We start from the raw sequence: 17195 nt of genomic DNA, 5'->3' as shown, positions 1-17195 counted from the left end.
AATTATTTTGCAAAAACATGTCCATTCTTTGCTTACTTATAAACAATTAGAATAACTTTTTAACCGTTACCCGTAGAAAAATTATTTTTTCATATTTAGAAAGACCGAATTTTTATACACATTTAGAAAGAAAAACAACTGTTCTAGGACATTTAGGGACAAAGTTAGCCCCCCATTTTTTTAATTCACATGTTTTTGCAAAATTATTTTGCAATATCTATAATTATTTTTTGTCATTTTTTTTAAATTAAATTAATACTGTAAATTTTCTTCTTTCATAAACTATCCAAAATATTACTGTAACTTCATCATTTTCTGACTTACAGTGTTGCAAAAAAAATTAATTTTGGATAAACAAATTAAATAACTTTTAAACTATTTGACCAATTGCTTTGGAATTTAGGGTTTAAATTAAGCACCATAAGTCTCAGCATTCCATGTAATAAGAAGGTTCTAAGTTAATTTTTACATAAGTTATGAATATTTATAAAAACTCAAAATTTATGATTTATTTGGCAATTTTCTAAGTAAAAAATAAGGATAGACATATTCAGCGAACGCCATATTGAAATTTTTTATACGGTTTATGAGTTTATTACTCTCAAATTTGTTTAAAATACTTAACTTTTTGGTTATAGACGAAAAAAGCGAAAATTTACCGTTTTTTGATCTTCATTTGTTTATAACTATGTATATCATCAAAATCGGCTGCAGGAAACATATAGGTTATTATTATAGATGACCATATTACTCGAAAAATTTGGTTTCAGCCTGGAGGGGGATGTGTCACCAACACGATATTTTTTTTCCTTATTTCTCTGAACTACCAGCTATATTATAATACCTTTTGATTTAGTTTTCCTTGTAAGAAATAAACAAAACACATCTAAACTAAACCTAACCTCGCTTTTGGCAATTCATTCATCTCCGTGTCAAATAATTTCGACAGTCGCCATATTGAAAGCGACTTGTTTTTGGTCGAAATTTGATTTAGAATCAGGGCCCTGAATTACATTGGTAATGAACGGCTTTGAACTAAATTTCACTAGCATTACTCTGTCAGATATGGGATATAAGTTAATACTGATTGAGCTAAGTGTTTTGCTACTACGATTGCAACTCCATTATAGTGCTTCCATGCAGTGCTGCTAGCACTGGAACACAGTAAATGACATGAAATTTTGACAGTATGCTTTTGAAGGTTAGGTTAGGACTACCGAAATGTTATATGAAAAATTCATTAGTGTCGGCATCTCATGGTTATATCCAATACTTATTGACCGACGTATTATATTTAAGAAAGCAGTTTCAGAACCTTGTATTATATTTAGTTTTCTTCCTTTATTATAAGATTTCAAACTATTTTTTTATTAAAAAAGACTAAGTTTTCACTCTAATGGCATATAACATATCCCACCAGAATGAAAACAATGGGAACCTTCTCTGGTTACACCTCCGAGGCTTCTACAATTTGCAAGCCATACGGATGCTGAGACTAAGGAAAATGAGGGAATTCTACAATTTACAATTCACGTCACATCTGCTCAGCGCGGTAAAGTTCCAACGAGACTGGTTCCCTTCATACTCTACACAGAGTAAATGTAAATCAAAAATGAATAACCATTTTCAATTTCGTTGCAAAACGAAAATACAGCCGAACCATATTCCAGTCCAATCAGAGAGTGCTGCAAGCACCTCTACCGGTTTCGAAACTTATTAGTCTCTCATCAGGAGGCACATATGCTGCTCTCCCTGATCCAACCAAAACAAACCCCAGCGTGCAGTCCCGAATTGCAACGAACGAAATGGCATAGATGCCCTAGCGGCAACTGCTAGCAAAAGACTAAGTTTTCACTCTAATGGCACATAACATATCCCACCAGAATGAAAACAATGGGAACCTTCTCTGGTTACACCTCCGAGGCTTCTACAATTTGCAAGCCATACGGATGCTGAGACTAAGGAAGATGAGGGAATTCTACAATTTACAATTCACGTCACATCTGCTCAGCGCGGTAAAGTTCCAACGAGACTGGTTCCCTTCATACTCCACACAGAGTAAATGTAAATCAAAAATGAATGACCATTTTCAATTTCGTTGCAAAACGAAAATACAGCCGAACCATATTCCAGTCCAATCAGAGAGTGCTGCAAGCACCTCTACCGGTTTCGAAACTTATTAGTCTCTCATCAGGAGGCACATATGCTGCTCTCCCTGATCCAACCAAAACAAACCCCAGCGTGCAGTCCCGAATTGCAACGAACGAAATGGCATAGATGCCCTAGCGGCAACTGCTAGCAAAAGACTAAGTTTTCACTCTAATGGCATATAACATATCCCACCAGAATGAAAACAATGGGAACCTTCTCTGGTTACACCTCCGAGGCTTCTACAATTTGCAAGCCATACGGATGCTGAGACTAAGGAAGATGAGGGAATTCTACAATTTACAATTCACGTCACATCTGCTCAGCGCGGTAAAGTTCCAACGAGACTGGTTCCCTTCATACTCCACACAGAGTAAATGTAAATCAAAAATGAATGACCATTTTCAATTTCGTTGCAAAACGAAAATACAGCCGAACCATATTCCAGTCCAATCAGAGAGTGCTGCAAGCACCTCTACCGGTTTCGAAACTTATTAGTCTCTCATCAGGAGGCACATATGCTGCTCTCCCTGATCCAACCAAAACAAACCCCAGCGTGCAGTCCCGAATTGCAACGAACGAAATGGCATAGATGCCCTAGCGGCAACTGCTAGCAAAAGACTAAGTTTTCACTCTAATGGCATATAACATATCCCACCAGAATGAAAACAATGGGAACCTTCTCTGGTTACACCTCCGAGGCTTCTACAATTTGCAAGCCATACGGATGCTGAGACTAAGGAAGATGAGGGAATTCTACAATTTACAATTCACGTCACATCTGCTCAGCGCGGTAAAGTTCCAACGAGACTGGTTCCTTCATACTCCACACAGAGTAAATGTAAATCAAAAATGAATGACCATTTTCAATTTCGTTGCAAAACGAAAATACAGCCGAACCATATTCCAGTCCAATCAGAGAGTGCTGCAAGCACCTCTACCGGTTTCGAAACTTATTAGTCTCTCATCAGGAGGCACATATGCTGCTCTCCCTGATCCAACCAAAACAAACCCCAGCGTGCAGTCCCGAATTGCAACGAACGAAATGGCATAGATGCCCTAGCGGCAACTGCTAGCAAAAGACTAAGTTTTCACTCTAATGGCATATAACATATCCCACCAGAATGAAAACAATGGGAACCTTCTCTGGTTACACCTCCGAGGCTTCTACAATTTGCAAGCCATACGGATGCTGAGACTAAGGAAGATGAGGGAATTCTATTTTTTTATTGTTGTTCTGAAGCTATTTTCTTGTGGCATTTTTATAAAAAATTACTTATAATGGGAAATAAGCCACAATTTTACTAAAAAAATGATTTTATTAACGTTTCGAAGCCCAAATCGGGTTTCGTTGTCAAAATACAAAATACTACTAAAATAAACAAAAATGTTGTTGCTAAGTAAAAAAATTCTTCTAATAATTTATTTAATCTGAGTCATTTATATTGGTAATTCAGATGTATATTATACATTTTAAAGTAGAAGACTTTAAAATGATATCGCCAATATTTATGAGTTGCGTTCCTGGGACGACTTTACTAAAAGATGGTTCATTCGATTACATGAAATCAATCTCAACTCAAGAACATCCGTCACAAAAAAATCAGCATGTGATCTGTCTTTAAAAAGACAACCAAATGCAACGATGGCAGTAAAATTCTCGCGTTAGAGATTCCATAGTAAATCACGAGGGAAAACCAGGAAAAAACCTCGTGATACTATCCCGACATCGTAAGTATTTGGTCTTACATTTAATTTACTTTCAAAAAACTATTACCAAATTTTGACTTTAATATGTTTAAATTATAAATAATATTAATAATACATAGATATACAATAAGTAATACTAAAATATAAAATTTGTACTAACTCGATATGTTATTGACTTACTAATCGTGGTATTTTCTTTCTATTGACTTTCTCTTTCAGTGTGGGTAACCACATCTTACTGCATTCTACCGAGGAATTTGCGACACAATTGGTTTCATTTAGCATAATTAGAGCCGCTTCTTTGATTTTTCTCTTTTTACTATCTGATTCTTTCAGGACTATACTTGAATCTCTCCACTGAACTCTATGTTCATTATCCCATGCATGTTGACATATTTGAGATCTATCAAATTCTCTATTTTTAATATAAGACTGATGTTCATTTATCCTAACGTTGAATGGTCTTGATGTTTCACCTAAATAAAATTGTTCGCATTCACAAGGTATTTTATAAATACAATTCTTTGTTCTTTCTTGTTCAGTGTTAGGTTTAGTTTTAGATAGAATAGATCTCAATGTGTTTGTTGTTTTGAATGTTGTTGAAATGTTGAATTTATTTCCTATTGTTTTAAGTTTTTTATTTATAAAATACCTTGTGAATGCGAACAATTTTATTTAGGTGAAACATCAAGACCATTAAACGTTAGAATAAATGAACATCAGTCTTATATTAAAAATAGAGAATTTGATAGATCTCAAATATGTCAACATGCATGGGATAATGAACATAGAGTTCAGTGGAGAGATTCAAGTATAGTCCTGAAAGAATCAGATAGTAAAAAGAGAAAAATCAAAGAAGCGGCTCTAATTATGCTAAATGAAACCAATTGTGTCGCAAATTCCTCGGTAGAATGCAGTAAGATGTGGTTACCCATACTGAAAGAGGAAGTCAATAGAAAGAAAATACCATGATTATTAAGTCAATAACATATCGAGTTAGTACAAATTTTATATTTTAGTATTACTTATTGTATATCTATGTATTATTAATATTATTTATAATTTAAACATATTAAAGTCAGAATTTGGTATTAGTTTTTTGAAAGTAAATTAAATGTAAGACCAAATACTTACGATTTCGGGGTAGTATCACGAGGTTTTTTCCTGGTTTTCCCTCGTGATTTACTATGGAATCTCTAACGCGAGAATTTTACTGTCATCGTTGCATTTGGTTGTCTTTTTAAAGACAGATCACATGCTATGATTTTTTTGTGACGGATGTTCTTGAGTTGAGATTGATTTCATGTAATCGAATGAACTATATTTTAGTAAAGTCGTCCCAGGAACGCAACTCATAAATATTGGCGATATCATTTTAAAGTCTTCTACTTTAAAATGTATAATATGCATCTGAATTGCCAATATAAATGCATCAGATTAAATAAATTATTAGAAGAATTTTTTTACTTAGCAACAACATTTTTGTTTATTTTAGTAGTATTTTGTATTTTAACAACGAAACCCGATTTGGTATTCGAAACGTTAATAAAATCATTTTTTTAGTAAAATTGTGGCTTATTTCCCATTATAAACTATTTTTTTTTATTTCAGGTTAGATTTCAACACGAAGTGTATCCAGAAACAACGACACAAGCGTCGCGACAAGTGTTAATAATATCCGACGTAGAAATTGTAGATAGATTAGAATCAAGTCAATTTAATAAATTTTTATACCAATATACTAGTCAAAGCAGGCCAAAACAGTCACATGCACATATGGTAAGGAAACATTGCTTTCAGTAATAATTTTATAATTCTATGACATCTCGTAACTCCACAAATGGTAACGGACAATCGCTAACGCCGTCAATTCGTAACCAGGACACTTTATAACATCGACAGTTCGTAACGGTATAATTCGTAACGCTAATATTTAGTTTTTAGTAGCAAATTTGGCATTACTTTAGCATTTAGCATGTATTTTGCATACTTTTTTATACTAAAAGTAGTCGTACTTTTTTTAAGACCACTTCTTTTTAAATACAGGGTGTTTGGTAAAGAATGGGCCATAGCTTAACCTTAGATTCCTGAGCTTAAAATAGGTCGATTTAAACTAACTTACCTTAGTACAAAAGTTGATAATAACCTAAATACGTGTCAAAGTTAAACTTTTATTTTATTTATTTTTGAATATTTCTTGACACGCATGGGACAACAACACGAAATTTGGTAAGTGGTGCTGCTATTGTACAATCTACTATAGTTGATTTTTTAACCAAGAGGAGTAAACTAAAAAGACAGATTCACACCCAAGAAAGTTAATAAAAAAGTCACCAAATTCATCTTCTTTTTTCGTTGATCATATCAGCTTTCGATGATAATCCATACATATTATATTATACTAACACATCGCCAAATAGTTCTAAAAACAACTGTTTTTATATAAAAGTAGACTAAAAATCTAAAAATTTAAGGAATAATGCAGAAAACACAAAGAATCGCCGATATATTTAATTAACCTATAAAATGACAGAAGTGTCAAAATTGGATAAATGTCATTAGTGTCAAAATTTAATAACAGTGGAGTAAACTTGCCTGCGGTTGGACCAATTAGAAACAAGCATTACAGCGCGGTAAATTTGAATCACTCCTCTTGGTTAAAAAACAAACAATAAATTATGTTAAACAAACGTTTCTGGCTACTACCAGAGGCGTACGACGGGGGAACGTGAATGGTTGACCCTTCCCAAATTCTACGCCACTGGCGGAATTGCTATTTTAATTTATATATTAATTTTCGAGATATTTGAAGCTAAAACGAAGAAGCATAATACATTAATCAAAATAAGTCAACAATACCAATAACTTCTGGACTGCATAACTTCTGGTAACGTAAATTTTCCTATTTGAATACTTAATTAATGGATTATTTCAACGAAAAAAAAATTTTTTTCATCTTTTTTCGAACAACTTTAACTCCAACATATGTAAATTTGATACTGTTTTTATCTTAAATATTAAAATAATCTTTAAACGTTGTGGCTGAAGTAATAATACAACTAGGTTACATTGACAGTTCTTAACGTCATTTTGGGTTACTCTTGAATTCAGTTGTCAGTTGGCCATTGAAATCCAAAATGTGAGGTTTTCTCCAAAAAAAAAATCCAACCACGTGGGAAGAGTCCTGTGTTGCCCTGGGTAACATCCAGGCATATCTTTAACATCACTTGAATTTTATATAAATATGTAAAACAACATAATCGTTTACATTTTTTTGGGTTTTACCCAAACAGTTGAGTCCCTGAATCTTTACCCGTGCGTCATCATTTAAAGCATACGAAATAAGTCGATGATAAGTCGGAAATTGAAATTTACTAAACGCAACAGCAAGTCACTTACTGTCACTTGCTGTTGCGTTTACTAAATTTCAATTTCCGACTTATCATCGACTTATTTCGTATGCTTTAAATGATGACGCACGGGTAAAGATTCAGGGACTCAACTGTACATGGTCTCTGACTTTCTGTTTGCCTCGTGTGTTGGAAATTAAAATTTATATTAACTATGGAGTGTTTTTGTGTCTATTTTTGAGTGTGAACAGTTTAAATTTTAAGCCACCAAATGAAAAAATGAAACAATTCAACGGAACATCTTTGAGTAATTGTCGAACATTTTACAAAGTTCGTAAAATACTTGGTCATCAATTCAATGAGGTTCAGTTGCCAGATAATTGTGAAAATTCTATTGGATATCATTCTTCATGCTATAATGCTTTTTGAGTTAAAAAGGGCTTGATTGAAGAAGGGTAAATTTCTACAAATGAAATATATTATGTAATATGTCACATGGCTAGAAATAATTTGCTGCCAAAATAAATCGATTAGTTTAAATTTGAAGTTACAATTGCAATTTATTATGAATTATTGTCAAAAGTGACAGTTTTTAGTCTATAGCTTGGACTATGATAATCTTAAATGGCAATGTATTCATAGACACATTATTAAGGATAGACAGGGAATACAGAGCAAAAAGTCGATCGGTGGTCTATCTATCTCTTTTAACCAAGAGATCCCGCGTATGTGACCGAAAAAGATGGCTAGACCACTCAATCCATAATATTGGCGTTACACCTCGATGCACAGAGCGGCCCATACTTTGCCTAATCTACTAGTTAGAATGTATTACAGTGAGGTATGGTTTGTTCAACAGTAAATGGTTTGAATTCAATTAGTGCGGTCGTAAATATTATTAAATTTATCTGACCTGGCCCATTGTTAAGACCCACCCGGAGCGATAAGCCACCGAGGTAGACAGAGTTGGTCTTTTGCAATTAACACTGACTAGATGATACTCCCATAATAAAGCCTAAAATAAATTTTACCTGAAACCGGGCCTTTTATACTATTATCGGTTAATCCGGCTATTTATAGTGGTAACTAATTGAACTTAACCATTTACTGTTTAACATACCATACCTAAATGATGTTGAGATAAATCGAAAGATATCGATTGTAATTGATTGTAGGTACTTTTGACATAGAATAATCACCCGTTATTGAAATTTCAAAAATAATTTTTTTTTTAAATTGTCCGATTACGAAATCTACCCCTTATTTTTTTCCGACAACAGTCATTCTTTGTAAGGAATAATTTACTTAATTAAATTTCGTTTTTGTCGGAAAACTATTTATCACCAGCATTTTTGTGTATATCTTACATGTTTAGAATGTCGGACTACGAAAACTTCCCATTCATTTTGTCGGACAGAACTTCCAATTGATTGTTTAACCTTTCATTAAACTCTCATGCAAAAATCAGACTGCTATTTATCACCAACATAATTCCTGTGATGTGACATGTTCTACGTGTCGGATTCGTTAAAATGCACAACATTTTTGTCGGACAAACATTTTTTCATATATTATATAACGTTGGCTATTGAATAAACTTAAAAACAACTTGCTATTTTTCACAATCATAAACTTGTCAGGACGACACGTTTATCATGCTCCACAATTAAAACTTCCCCTGTTCCAATGTTCCCGTGCATCAAAGTTTGTCCGACTAGACACCGTTAAGCTATTAACAAATGTTCAGCTTGCTATTAATCAACTTTTCTTTCTTACGCGGGATCCAGGTCTATTGGTTTCAACAAGCGGCCAAACCAGTCAGAAACTATCAGCGAATAGTCGACCAGCTCGAGTAGAGGGGATAGCACTGATGACTGTATTATGTTCTCTCACTGACCAACTGTTTGCTGATGGTTTTTGACTAGTTTGACTGTTTGTTGGAACAGACCTGCTATTATTCACGAGGCATAGCTGTATTCTGGCCATAAATTATTTGCGGCGCCACGTACCTAATCGCAAAATATAGTTCGGCGCTTAATGTGTTAATCGCCTTTTTATCTTTTAGGTAGTCATTAAGTCCCTTCACATACGACCTGACCCGAAGCTGCCAACTCAGGAATGTTGTCTGAAAGTATCGATATTGCCGCTTCGATTAAATATTGATCAAGACTCTTTATTATTTCTCATTAATTTCTTCAGTGATCTTAGTGACGATAATTGCGAAAAGACGGGTAAGTATCGATAATTAACATGTTTAAACTCACTTCTAGAGAACATTGAGAGACATTGATCTAGAGTCTAGAGATATTTGAAATGAAAATTATTCCTTTTGAAAAATTCAATAAAATGGCGATTGGTAAACTTTGATCCGATTGTTAGAACCGGAGCTATAACAAATTAATTTCGTGAAAAACATTTGCAAAATAGGCGTTTTATGGGACTTTTTCAATTATAGCCCAGCTTTCATACGTGCGATTAGCTTTCAAAACCTCATTTTAAAGGTAATTGTTTTAGCTTTAAAAAACTTTGTAAAATTACTTTATCTTTGTTAATAAAAAAGTTATAACAATTAAACATTAAAAAATAGTTGAATTAATTTGTTAATAAGAGATTTAAACAAAATTAAGCTATAAACTTCGAAAATTTGGCTTTTTAAAAATTTCGCATTTGTAAAATTAATAACATTTTATTACATAATTATATTATCCGTAAAGGTATAGCCTACAAAACTATAATAATCTGCACAGACAGCAGACAAGCGCTACTAACCCTGAACAGACCACGTGTCATATCAGGGCTAGTAATGGACTGTCATGAGTCACTAGCCCAAGCTTCGGATGGTAACAACATCATCCTGAGGTGGGTTAAAGGACACAACGGAAATAAATGCAACCGCATTGCTGACCAGCTAGCTAGGAAGGCAGCAGGCCTAAGACCCTTAGGACCTGGTGAACTTATTGGCTGGTCAACTGCAACAATTGCGGAAATTGTCAAATGTCACTCCCACACGCAAACCGTGAAAAGATGGGAAGAAGGGCCAGGATGTAGACTTGCCAAGGTAACACTAAGGAACCTTGGGAAGTCAGCATCAGAAAAGTACTTGAGAATGACCAGGAAAAACCCACGCTTGACAGTTGGTTTTTTAACTGGCCATTGTCAACTAAGAAAACACCTCCACACACTGGGGCTAGTAGACACACCTCTATGCAGGAGGTGTGAACGAGATGACGAAACTGTCGAGCATGTCCTATGTGAATGTCCGGAGTTATCGTCAATACGAGAGTATGCGTTCGGCGAGCCTTGGCCTACACCTGCCGACATAGGGGAGATGTCACCAGGGGCCTGATTCTAATTCATTTCGACAGTCGCAATTTCATTTCGACACCGCCATGACAGCCGGAGAGTATAGCGATTCTTGGGGATATTAACCTTATCATGTTGAGACTGCTCAGAATTTGGGTTGGCGCTTCGGTTTCTTGGATTTTGTTGATAGTCTGGGAAAATTATCGAAAAAATACCATTTTTGGGAAAAATTATTTACCAGCTATTTTATTGCTAAAATCGAATCTTAAGATTGCATATATTAGTAATATGGGGTATGACAAGTCCGCAGAAAGTGTGTTATTTTATTTATAAACAAATTAGCACTCCTAAATCTTCTTTTTTTTTTCAATTAGTGGTCTGTAACTCCTATAATTTTTCCTTTGAGCCAAAAACACTCAAATAAAAATTCACCGTAATTGATTTCTGCACAAAGTTATTTTTTTTCCGATTTCCTTCAACAAAAATTTTACTCAGAAAATCCGAGTTTTCCCAAAAAATATGCCATTTTCAATTAAAATTTTAGGGAAGTACCTAATTATTTATCAATAATTAAATAATTGAAGACATGAAAGATTTATTATAGTAGATTATACAGAGGGGCTAAATTATGGAATAAATTCATTTCTTTAAAACGGACGATTTTGGAGCAAAATCCCGAAAGAGGTCGATTTTTATTTTTAAATTACAATTTTTTGGCATATATTTCATACTAGTGACGTCATCCATCTGAGCGTGATGACGTAATCGATAATTTTGTTAATGGGAATAGGGGTCGTGTGGTAGGTCATTTGAAAGGGCGTTTAATTCTCTATTCAGTAATATAAACATTAATATCATTAGGTATTTATACAGGGTTGCCAAAAAAATTTTTGAATTAAATTAATTGGCGCAAAAAGAAGAATGTATGTAATTTATTTAACTCAAAATACATTGTACTGCTGTCAGAAAATAGAAAAAAAGGTTTATTTCACAAATAAACATTTCTTTTCGCTTAAATTAAATCACAAACAGCCTCCCTCCTACCTATTGGCAGTTTGAACTTTTAATTTAAGCTAAAAGCAATGTTTATTTGCAAAATAAACATTTTTTTCTATTTTCTGACAGCAATAGAATGTATTTTGAGTTAAATAAATTACATGCATTCTTCTTCTTGCGTCAATTAATTTAATTCAAAATTTTTTTGGCCTCCCTGTATAAATAATGATATTAATGTTTATAATACTGAATAGAGCATTGAACGCCTTTGTAAATGAGCTACAACACGAACCCATATTCCTATTTAAAAAAATAATTACGTCATCACGCTCGGATGGATGACGTCACTAGTTTGAAATATATGCCAAGAAATTTAATTTAAAAATAAAAATCGACCTGTTTCGGGATTTTTCTCTAAAATCGTCCATTTTAGAGAAAATGAATTTATTCCATAATTTAGCCCCTCTCTGTATATCAGGAGACCGGCGACAATCTAACCAATAGTTTAGCAATAATTAAAATGTTAATTAAAAAATTTCGGTCGAAATAATAACCAGAAAGATTATGATACACCAGAATAACTATGATTTTCATATAAAAAAGCACTATACCTATTCAACGTACCTTACAGGATTGAAATTGGACCATTTGAGCGGTCTCAGGAATGTTATAAAGAAACAATTTTTTGGCTTATAAACAAATAGAACCCCTCAGAAAATATTAGATTAAATTAAATTAAGTTAACGCTGTTGAAAAGAGCACGGCTTCTGTGTCCTTTTCGAAGAAAAACAAATTGAATTGCGAGGAGTGATTCCAGGTATAACCGGTCAAATTTGACCGGCATTTGCGACAGAGTTATAAACAACAGGATTTTGATCTTTGAACCATTAGATACCTTTTAATTCCGGTCCTCTTTGTACATACAAATTTTCATATCTTCAAGACACTCATAACAAAAAAGATTTATGTCACTGTCACCAAATTATTTAATTATTGATAAATAATTACTTCCCTCAAATTTTAGTTGAAAATTAAAGATTTTGTTTGGAAAACCCGAATTTTCCGAAGAAAATTTCCGTCGAAGGAAATTGGAATAAATTATCAATGTGCAGAATTAAATTACTGTCAATTTTTATGTGAGTGTTTTGGTTTAAAGTTAAAATTTTCGGAGTTATAGAGCAATAATAAAAAAAAAGATTTCGGAGTGCTAATTTGTTTATAAACAAAATAGCACACTTTCTGTGGACTTTGCACAGCTATATTACTAATATAGGAAATCTTAAGATTTGATTTCAGCATGTCCAGCAATAAAATAGCTGGTAATTAATTTTCCTTGTTTTTTACTAATTTTCCCAGATTATTACCTCACATCTTTCATTGAGTTGATGATTCATGTTGTGGACATTCTCAATTATTATATTTCTAATTTAATACTATTCTATCTAATTCCTCAAAACAAGCAAATTTCAATTAAACCCAGCTATATTATAATACCTTTTGATTTAGTTTTCCTTGCAAGAAATAAACAAAACACATCTAAACTAAACCTAACCTCGCTTTTGGCCATTCATTCATCTCCGTGTCAAATAATTTCGACAGTCGCCATATTGAAAGCGACTTGTTTTTGGTCGAAATTTGATTTAGAATCAGGGCCCAGGTGATTTTTCCGCCTTCCTGGAAATGGCAGGATGGATAATGAACTAAGGACGACAACCCCCCTGGGTGGATGTACAATGGGTCAATTGTGGGATAAGTACTGTGGGACTTGACTCACACTCCCTACTCTACAGATACAGATACATAATTATATTTAAAATCATACATAAATAAAAATGATTCACTTAAAGGCAAACGTCAGTTGCAATGCGGGGATAAGCTTTCGTAGTTTTGTCACTTCGGGCAGAGAGAAACCTACGCCTCTCTGATGATGACTCCAAATAGAGTCGAAAATCGTCGAATTAGAGTGCTGGTTTGCGCTCCCTGTTCTAAGTGAAAAATAAGACGGTTTTGCCTTCGCATTTCAACTGAATAAAAATAGAATTTTTACCTGTCCTGTCAATCTTGTCACTTGTAGCTTTATCCGTAGCGGTCTGTATCTTTCATAGAGATAAGTACCCCACGTTTTTCGAGCAGGGACATCCATGTTGCCCCTTTAAGTTAATCCTGTAACATCGACCTAGTGTCATTTCAAAATTAAATTATTAGATCAAAATCATGTAACACTAAGCAAGGTTTTATAAACACGAAATTGGGCATGTTTCAACTACAAAATATAATAGACGGAGAGGCAGCGCTGAAAAATCTCTTTGAATTTACTAAAGCTAGATTTTTCACAGTTGATTACTGTGAGTGTGTAGAGAAACATACTGCGGTCGGTAGAGAAACATACTGCGGTCGGTCAAGCGAAACGTAGAACAGGGGTTACTGAGAGGGTATCAAAGTTGCTTTCCTACGAAGGTAATTATTTCCATTTACTAAGGCTGAAAATCAGTACACACATTCTAAATTAAATATAAATACAAGTTATTATAGTCGGTCAGCTGTATCACGGGACAGAGCCGGTCGGTCGCCCTAATAGTCGATTGAGGAAATGAAGCATTTTGGCTCGCAATTTTTTCATCCAGCATGGATTTACTTGAAATTTTCACAGAAGGTAGGGAATAGTCCAAGGATCATTTTCTATATCATGCCACTATCATACGCTAAAACTTTGGGAGTGGTTGCCACCCCATCTCGGGGGTGGGAATTTTTTATTACATTTTAACCATGTAATTCGATGGAAAAAGTGATTGTTATTTATTTTCTTCGTAAAACTAATATTTTTCGAGTTATTCGCGCTTGAAAATAACAGTTTTTCGACGAAAAAATCGACTTCTTTAGAGGCTTTTTTGAGAATACCTCGAAAAATATGCATTTAATCAACTGTAGATATCGAAATTGTATCTTTTATTGCACCAACAGATCTTAAGCTCCAGCTTAGCTAAGCTCTTCTTATAGATAGGGCCTTCTTGAGTATCACTTACGTTGCACCATAATTTTAGATTCTTACCTTATTATCAATTATATCTATTATTATATTATGGTATTCTTATTGTAATATATTATAATTATATTATATTAATTCTTATGATATTCTCGACTTAAGCTTAAGATCTGTTGGTGCAACCGGGCATTAGTAACACAAACCAAATTATTTTCCAATAATATCTTTAAGACCAATACAAACCGAGATACGGCATGTTAAAGGTTAGCTTTTTTCGTCAAATGCATAATTTGAAATATTCAAAGCCAAATAATGGGAAAAATTTGCATTTTTCGAGGAAAACTTAAATAATATTTTTTCAAGTACACAATTAGACCTTTCAAAAAATAATAATAAAAAGTTTCTAGCATGAAAATTAAGCGACTTATAATCAAAAAAATGTCGGTACCTGCTTTTCTTTACGAAAAAATCAGTGAAAACAACCCCCTAATTACCTTCCTAATTCAAAATTGGTCTTGCACCTTTTAGACCAGGGCGCATCTGTAAAAATATTAGTACATTTAGATGTTGAGAGGTGACTCATATTTTTTGCAGAAATTGCTTGAAAATAACTCATATAATAATATTTGAGTTATCCTCCCGCTCAAAAAGGTCCGGAACATTGTTTAAATAATCAAAATGTCAAAAAAATTAAGGAAAAATTCGATTTTTTTCTTGGATTTTTGATTATAACTTTAAAAGTATTCATTTTCGAGAAAAGTTGCATTAACATAAAAGTTGCGTAATTAAATTTCCTATAATATAGGATTAATTGAAAATTTTAAAAATTGTCACCCTTGTTGCAAGATAGCAATAATTTCGAAAAAAACCATAAAAAAATAAGTATTCGCATTTTACGTTTTTCAACCATTTATGCTACACTTAGGACCTTCATATTTCACCCAGAAAAACTACATGATATGATAAAACAACACTGTAAATTTTATTAAGATCGGTTTAATAGATTTTGCAAAATAAATTTTGCAATCCAGCTTTCGTAAGAAAAAAACTTTTTTTCAAAAAAATGTTGCAGCACTGTAAATAAAGCAGACAGCAAGTTGAATTTTTTTTACATATAAAAGAATACTGTTCCTTTCATTTGTCATTTGCAAAATTAAAATCGGTTAACTACCACGGCGGCGTCAGGAATTTTTTTAAATAAACAATAATTTTTGGTGCTACGCGCAGGACAACGGATACGTTCGCTCTGATTGGGCATTCCAATGACCTTTGATAATGATTGATAAATTTTAATTTTTAGTACATTTCAAAATAAATAAGTAAATTTGTTTATTGCAAAATAAAAACACATACTCTGTCCTTTGAAATAACACTTTTAGCAAAAACTTTCTTTGTTCATATATTTTAACTTAGAAAATAAAAAAGTTTTATTTTTAAAAATATGCAATTGTTTAAACAATTTTTCACAAACAATAAATAAATTAATTTGATTTTTGTGGAATTAAAATATGAACATACAACAAAATATACAGTAAGAAAATATATATTAGATAAAGATTGGAAGAAATTTTGGTGGAAATCAATTTGTATGAATCGAACACCGCTGTCCTGCGCGTAGGACCAAAAATTTACGTTTATTTAAAAAAATTTCTGACGCCGTGGTAGTTAACCGATTTTAATTTTGCAAATTGAAAATGAAAGTTACAGTATTCTTTTATTTGTGAAAAAAATTTTAACTTGCTATCTGCTTTCTTTTCAGTCCTGCAACATTTTGAAAAAATGAATTTTTTTTGCCAAAGCTGGATTGCAAAATTTATTCTGCAAAATCTATTGAACCGATCTTAACCAAATTTAGAATATTGTTTTATCATATCATAAAGTTTTTCTGGGTGAAATATGAAGGTCCTAAGTTTAGCAGAAATGGTTGAAAAACGTAAAATGCGAATACTTGTTTTTTTATGTTTTTTCGCAAATATTGCTATTTTGCAACAAGGGTAACAATTTTAAAAATTTCTAACCAATCTTATATTGTAGAAAATTTAATAACGCAATTTTTATTTTAGTGCAACTTTTCTCGTAAGTGAATACTTTTAAAGTTATAATCAAAAAACGAAGAAAAAAATCGAATTTTTCCTTCATTTTTTGACATTTTGATTATTTAAACAATGTTCCGGACCTTTTTGAGTGGGAGGATAACTCAATTATTATTATATGAGTTATTTTCAAGCAATTTCTGCAAAAAAATTAGAGTCACCTCTCAACGTCCATCTCAAAACAGATCCGCCCTGGACTATTTCTGTAGTTCCTTTTATATTTATATTATCAATACAGGAGTTTGACCTATTTAAAATGCCTAATTTTGGAATAATCGGAGTTTAAAGAAAAATTGATTTTTTGCAATTTGGTATTTTTCACCTTTTACTTCAAAATATCTCCGAAAATACTGAAGATACGAAAAAAATTATAAACCACTAAATTGTAGCTTTTTTAATGACTAAAATTACCGTGTGCATAGATTTTCATTATAGTGAATAGTTAGCCAGATATAGCTGTTTAAAACCTCTATTTACCAGCAAACACCCCCTTATTCGAGCCCTTTAAACCCGCCCCAATTAAAAACTAAGGGATCTTACGGAATTTAATTTACACAGTCTTATAGCTCTTTAAAAATCCTACAAAATCGTTTTTGAACAAACTTTTTATCG

At 32.9% G+C, this 17195-nt stretch overlaps 1 protein-coding gene across 2 annotated transcripts in view; it reads left to right on the top strand.

Annotated features, from left to right (window-relative positions):
* The window catches only part of LOC114327532 (autophagy-related protein 2 homolog A), a 165628-nt gene that overhangs the window by 121512 nt on the left and 26921 nt on the right, over positions 1-17195 (top strand). For both annotated transcript variants that reach the window (XM_050648778.1, XM_050648779.1), the window contains exons 21-22: positions 5470-5637; positions 9274-9439. In XM_050648778.1, the coding sequence (XP_050504735.1) occupies positions 5470-5637; positions 9274-9439 (334 nt within the window). The remainder of the gene's footprint in view (positions 1-5469; positions 5638-9273; positions 9440-17195) is intronic.

This window comes from Diabrotica virgifera, chromosome 4, assembly GCF_917563875.1.
Source record: "Diabrotica virgifera virgifera chromosome 4, PGI_DIABVI_V3a".
NCBI classification, from domain to species: domain Eukaryota; kingdom Metazoa; phylum Arthropoda; class Insecta; order Coleoptera; family Chrysomelidae; genus Diabrotica; species Diabrotica virgifera.
The sequence above is the reverse complement of the archived record's forward strand: the minus strand, read 5'-3'. Positions and strand labels throughout refer to the sequence as shown.